General features: G+C 39.5%; 1 protein-coding gene across 1 annotated transcript; it reads right to left on the reverse strand.

Moving 5' to 3' along the window:
• Positions 1–761: 761 nt before the first annotated feature.
• LOC104966126 (inositol hexakisphosphate and diphosphoinositol-pentakisphosphate kinase 1-like) lies at positions 762–2,618 on the reverse strand. Its single transcript, XM_010795277.1, has 2 exons — positions 2,476–2,618; positions 762–1,231 (listed from the first exon to the last, which is right to left on the reverse strand). The coding sequence occupies exons 1-2, from the start codon at positions 2,597–2,599 to the stop codon at positions 1,098–1,100; spliced, it is 258 nt and encodes an 85-aa protein (XP_010793579.1). The 5' UTR covers positions 2,600–2,618; the 3' UTR covers positions 762–1,097.
• Between the last annotated feature and the right edge of the window lie 6 nt (positions 2,619–2,624).

Below are 2,624 nucleotides of genomic sequence, written 5' to 3' on the forward strand. Positions count from 1 at the left end.
GAAGGCTGACAGGCAGGTAGGCCATCCAGTTATTTTAGCCGGGCCGGCTCAGATGATTGGTCGTGCTTTTTACAGTACTACGGCTTCCACAGATTACATTTTTTTATGGATTTATTGTCAAACCATTTAATACATTCATTGCTATCGGGACGTTAAGAGCATTCCATGGAATATAACAAAGTGTTTCTGAAGTGAATTACCTACCCCACCTTTAATATTCATTTAAACACTGTGGTTGTTTTTGCTCTGTTGGATCAGACAAAACAAGCTAGATGAGCACATCTGGTAACATGTATTCTAAGAAAATGAAATACTAATGAAACAATAACAGTGCGCAATCACTGATAAGCCCAATCGTACTTTGTATTCAATACCTAAATCACTGTTTTTCAGATTTATCTTGTTGAAAATGAGCATCAGTTAGCATCAGTTAGCATCAGTTAGCATTAGTTAGCTTCTCTGATGGTGGTATTTGTCTCTCTTCTTGTCCTCACTCCACTCAGAGGGTCTGGGTGTGTTTCTTCCTGAGTGTGCGTCATGTGGACGGACAGGAAGTGAACAAAGACGGGAGGAGGGATCAGGAACAAAAACAGAAAAGCACCAACGTCACCCCCTTCGCTGCTTCATCTTTGTTGCTATGGAGAACTTCATGCAGACAGTCCTTTTTGGGTTTCATAAATAAGAACACAACTTTAATTTCTACAATATAAAGTGTTTATTAAAAAGGTACCTTTAGATGTTACCAGCCATAACAACCAGTGTTCTTCCAAATAATGTGAACATGTAGTATTTTACAACAAATCCCTCTCACAGTGCTGATTGGTTCGCCTATTTAAAGACCTATTTTCTTTCTCCTTATTGTAATTGATCTACTGTAGCAGCTGTTTTTCGGTGCCAAAATGTTTGTAGGGATTGAAATAGTGAATTTAAAATACAATTGACAAACCCCATAACACTTGTACAGTATATATCCAAATACTTCCAACAGACACTACAGTATTTAACTTTCATCGTAGCATCAGTGAGATTTGGCTCGTATGTTTCCTAACGCTCCAACCAGAGGAGATGAAGGTGGCTCTACGTGTTGCATAACGCCATTAAAAGATGAAGCACTCACGCCACAGCGGCTGGCTCGGCGGGCGCAGAGACGTCTCCGACCCAGAGGAGGAGAGCGCTGGCTGAGGGCTGTAGAGAGACGTCTGGCTCTGAGAGTCAAACAGGCAGGAGAGCGCTGAGACGAGAAGGAAACATTCAGGTCAGTTTGGAAATGTCAGCTGAAAATTCATTTTATTTATCAGAACCACAGCGTTATAACGTTTTCTGAGTTGTGCACATTGGCTGAACTCCAGATTGGCATGTTTTGAATTGAAACAAGGTTTGCAAACAGACAGCTGAGTGTCGTGGACAGATATTAATTATTTATGTTATTTAAACTCAAATAGTCATTATATTTAATAATGTGTGAAAAATGCTTTCCAATCACGGACTCAAACATAAGAGCCAAAGAAACGTATGATGCTGTTTATCAATCCTTTCTGTGTTTTGGGTTTTTTACCTTGGGTCTGGACTTTATTTTGTATTATGAGTGCCGAACTATTCACAGATGTCCCCTTTTTTTTTTAAACTAAATAAAGTAAACGGTTATTTTGTGATTTTTTTGTAATTATTGAGTGTTCTTGCATTTTAATGTGTGTTTTTTTATACCTCGGGACTGTGGGAAACAGTATTTTGAGATTGACAATAAAGTTGACTTTGACTTTGACATCAGTGTTTCTTTGAAGCAGTTTGAAGCAGTTTGAAGCAGTTTGAAGCAGTTTGGAGCAGTTTGAAGCAGTTTGGCGGATACAAGAAGAGCCTGAGAGCTAACCGCTACTATTGCTCAGGTTATTTCTTTGTTAAGATCCTTAAATCCTTTATTTATGTATGTTAATGTTTGTGGTAACAATGACCAATATCTATTAAGTATATATAATATCTACATGTATATTTTCAATTTTCTTTTCTTTCTATTCTTGTTTATTTTTTTATTTAAAACAATTTCCCAAACTGGGATCAATAAAGTACCATCTTATCTTATCTTAAGTGTATTGTAAAATGTGACTTCAAACCGGATAAAAAGGTGAACCTATGAGAGCTACACCACTGAGGCATGTGCAAAGGGAATTTCACCCCATTGACAAGCAACTAGATCTAAAACACACCTTTACCTATAAATCATTTGGAGTTTTCTGGATTTGAAAATTGTTTGATGACCATTTACATGCACTAAAACCTATTGAACACACTACAGGAAAGGGGAACACCCAAAAGGTCTCTTTAAGTATTGTGATTGTGCGGGCCTACCTCTCATGGTCTTGGCGTTATGTATTGTGATTGTGCGGGCCTACCTCTCATGGTCTTGGTGTTATGTATTGTGATTGTGCGGGCCTACCTCTCATGGTCTTGGTGTTATGTATTGTGATTGTGAGGGCCTACCTCTCATGGTCTTGGCGTGCGCCTCGCTGCTGCTCGCACACACCGTGTTGAGGAACTCGTCGACCTGCTTCAGAGAGAGCGAGTTGTGCAGCGTCTCCAGGAGGATAGATGGGAGGGCCACCATGGGAGCACGCCTTACAAACCCTGCA

This window comes from Notothenia coriiceps, unplaced genomic scaffold (genome assembly GCF_000735185.1).
Source record: "Notothenia coriiceps isolate Sejong01 unplaced genomic scaffold, NC01 NC01_scaffold00037246, whole genome shotgun sequence".
NCBI classification, from domain to species: domain Eukaryota; kingdom Metazoa; phylum Chordata; class Actinopteri; order Perciformes; family Nototheniidae; genus Notothenia; species Notothenia coriiceps.